The sequence below is a fragment of the Morus notabilis genome, unplaced genomic scaffold (genome assembly GCF_000414095.1).
Source record: "Morus notabilis unplaced genomic scaffold, ASM41409v2 Scaffold2035, whole genome shotgun sequence".
Classification (NCBI taxonomy): domain Eukaryota; kingdom Viridiplantae; phylum Streptophyta; class Magnoliopsida; order Rosales; family Moraceae; genus Morus; species Morus notabilis.
In genome coordinates, this window is record NW_010360448.1 from 469,164 (window position 1) to 472,614 (window position 3,451).

General features: G+C 36.5%; 1 protein-coding gene across 2 annotated transcripts; it reads right to left on the bottom strand.

Annotated features, from left to right (window-relative positions):
• Positions 1-717: 717 nt before the first annotated feature.
• LOC21402888 (ethylene-responsive transcription factor ERF073) lies at positions 718-3,036 on the bottom strand. 2 transcript variants are annotated; one of them, XM_010096461.2, is made up of 4 exons: positions 2,925-3,036; positions 2,476-2,718; positions 2,170-2,241; positions 718-2,023 (listed from the first exon to the last, which is right to left on the bottom strand). In XM_010096461.2, the coding sequence occupies exon 4, from the start codon at positions 1,992-1,994 to the stop codon at positions 1,005-1,007; it is 990 nt and encodes a 329-aa protein (XP_010094763.2). In that variant the 5' UTR covers positions 1,995-2,023; positions 2,170-2,241; positions 2,476-2,718; positions 2,925-3,036; the 3' UTR covers positions 718-1,004. The 2 variants fall into 2 exon arrangements, with proteins under 2 accessions (XP_010094763.2, XP_024020270.1); XM_024164502.1 differs by having other exon boundaries at positions 718-2,241.
• Positions 3,037-3,451: the final 415 nt, after the last annotated feature.

Below are 3,451 nucleotides of genomic sequence, written 5' to 3' on the forward strand. Positions count from 1 at the left end.
GATAGTCTGATATGCTCACGGCAGCGTTCCGACGCTCATCAACAAGCGGAGGAGATGCTGCTTGGGACGGAGTCAGACTGTCAGAGGTGGCTGGGAATGTGATGGGGCGGCTAGTATAGGTTTTTTTTTTTTTTAATTTTTTAAAAAAATTTCATTTATTTAAGAAATTAAAATTTTAATTTAAATTGAGATGTGATATTTTTTAAAAAATTTTAATTATAATAAAAAATATTAAATGTGATATTTTTTAAAAAAATATAAGGATAAAAATTAAAAATTAAAAATTAAAAATGTTAAAATTAACAAGACGTTAAATGTAAGGCTCAAATTAGATGCACTTAGATGAATGGCTGAAATTCAATGGGTGTTAATTTTTTATCAATACTTTTACATATTTTAACCCTTAATAGTGCGCCACATCATCAAGAGATAGACAGAGGGACATTTTGAAACGATTTTTATATTTTAAAAGGTGTTTTGAACTGTTTTAAAAAGTTAATTCCGTTCATTTTGTCGATTTGAGTTTAGAATTTGAGTTTTATTACAGTAAAAAATTCTCAAAAACAGTCACATCTAATTTTTTTACTACAGTAAAAAATTCTCACATAAAATTACATCTCAACTCGAATTACAAACTCGAATCAACGAAATGAACGGTAAGCACTTTGAAATAAGATTCATAATTCAGGTATTTACGAAAATACTTTTCTCAATGAATTCTCAACAACAAACAAAATGATACTCTTCTATAGATGGCCGAATTAACAAAAGGTCCAAATACCCTCACTCAAATCTGAAGCACCACTCTACAAGAGAGCTAGCAAAATCTTGGACGGCTCCGAAAAGCACACAGAAAAACCCAAGAAACTCTCTTCTTCTCCTAACAAAGACCACAAACAAGCCTCTTCAAAATTGTTTTGGAGTTCTTATTCTTTTCTCCTCCCTCAAAAAAAACACTAAACATAACAACTATTAAGTATTATAGACTCCTAAGCTACAAAACTTCATGGGAAAGCCATGTTCAAGGTCTCATCAAGCCAAGCAAGACCCTGATTACCGAAATCGAAGTCGATCGGGGGAAGAGGAAGAAGACTCCCGGCCTCGCCATTTTTGTACCCGCCGCACAAAGCATAATCATCACTAATAAGATCTTGATCATCGAACAAATGGTCAACAAAATCAGTCCCAAATAGAGAATTCTCCTCAAATCCTAGCTCAAACTCCTCATTTGCCAGTGGCGAAACTATCGGCTCTTCCAACAAGTCCAAAACCCGCTCCTCTTCGTAATCCGACTCCCTTGCATTTCCTGTGCTGCATTCTTCTTTCTTTAGATTTTCAATCAGTTCAACACAACCATTTGATGCTGCACTGGACATATCGAGAACAGACGATGGCGACGGATGTGAAAACAAACTTTTCGTATCGTCTTTGCTCGTTTCTGATAAATTCAGACTTTCACACTCACTTTTAGCTCTACTTTCTCCAAATGACAAAATTTCAGATCCACCCTTTGTCTTCTCCAGCAACTGTAGCGCCTCAAATTCGCGCTTCTTCTTCTGATAAGCACCAGCAGCCTCCTCAGCGGTATTGTAAGTTCCGAGCCACAACCGACCTCCTCGAATCGGATCGCGAATTTCGGCAGCGAATTTCCCCCACTTCCTGCGCCTAACTCCCTTGTACATTGAGGAAGGTGATCTTCGAATTTTCTTGCTCCTGTCGACCTTTGAACTCATAGAATTGTTCACCTTATCGGGTTTTTGACGGTAAACACTCGCTGAACACGATTTTCGTGGTGAACCCGCAATGAAAATCTCCGAAATAAAGCGCTTGGATTTGCGAAATCCATGCCTATTGATCTCATTTTCTTCATCTTCGTCGCTTGAAGAATCGGTGGCATAAGGATCATGGCAAATAATGCGAATTCTCTTCATGGAATTTGAACGCTCGGTTTCTTTGATTAGTTTCTTCGTCTTCCCTTTGATATTACCGTTCATGACTTGATTCAAAAACTCGTTTTTAATGCCTGGCATTTTTTAAGAGTCAAAACCCCTAAACCCCAAAAGGAAAATATTCAAAAGAATAAATTATAAGGAAAAAAGAAAAAGAAAAAGAAAAAAGAAAATGAATTGTCTCCGACAGTATCAAGATAAACCCAAAATCCTAAAACACCTGAGTCCCAAAACTGAAAACGAGTATTGTTTCCTTAAATGATCTCCAAAGCAGATTATACCAGAACAAGCCCTGCAATGAATAAATAATAAAACTTTTAAAAAAGACATTTTCCAAAAAAAAAAAAAAAAAAAAAAAAAAAAATTTTCCAAAAAAAAAAAAAAAAAAAAAAAAAAAACTTAAACCCATTAAAACCCAAGGTAAAATAAACAGATAACTAATGATAATTCTGACATTTAATCTTATTAACCCAAAAAATATATATTAAATGGCATAAAAAAATATAAAAAAGAAATACCCTCCAACCTTTTTGATTTTAATTTCATGGAAAAAGCCGAGAGAGTTTGTTTATGGGTCTGACAATCAGACGAGGATTGCATGCAAAAGTTGGAGACCAGAGAGCGATTATATGAAGAAACCCAGAGCTGCTTCGGAGCTCCAGTCAACGAATCAAACCCGAACGACATAAATTCTCTGCTTCACTCTCCTCTGTATTTCTAGAGAGAGAATCTCTTTAGCGAAAAGAGAGAGAGAGAGAAAGAGAAGAATCTGAAAACAAACAGAAATATGAAAACCCAGATCAGTATTTAAACAAAACTAAAAGATTATGCATCAATGGACCAGAAAATTTCGGGATTTTTCTTACGGATTTTTTTTTTTCCAAAACCAAGCAAGCAAATAACTGGGAATAAAAATTAATTCAAGCACAAAATATAGCAAAGGGGGGAAATGAGCAACTTTTGTTTTCAACTTACTCAAAAGTAATGGTGGATAAAGCTTTTCTTCTCTGGCTTGATTTTCTCTCTCTAGACTTCGCCTAGAGACGAAGAGACACACTCTCTCTCTCTCTCTCTCTCTCCCTTACTGTCTCCGTTTCCAAAGGGATAGAAATGAGAGACCGAGAGGGGCATTTATGTTAATGTCATGCCCGCATGTACCAAACAACGGACCATCTGTCTGTCCCACACCCAATCCCATTTTGTGCATGGGTTCCGTTACTCTGCATCCCAGCTCAGCCTTTTTTTCCCATTTCCCACTTCCGGAGTGGGACCCACGTCATTTTGACCTTCACTATTGCTGGCTCGAGGGGTATTTTGGGTAGTGAGATTGGCCCTTTTTGACGTGTCACGTTTTTATTGGGTAAATGAACAGACGCTTGGGTTTATTTTCAAAACGCGCAGACGTTTGACCGAATGATTTAAATCGAACGGTCTTCATTCTATGAGACTGTATACTACAAGAGGATTTCTTTGATTGTACCGTTACATCTACTTTCGGTTTA

Excerpts from the sequence above, each read along its gene's own strand:
- LOC21402888 (XM_024164502.1), bottom strand. The coding sequence starts at position 2,030 with ATGCCAGGCATTAAAAACGAGTTTTTGAATCAAGTCATGAACGGTAAT.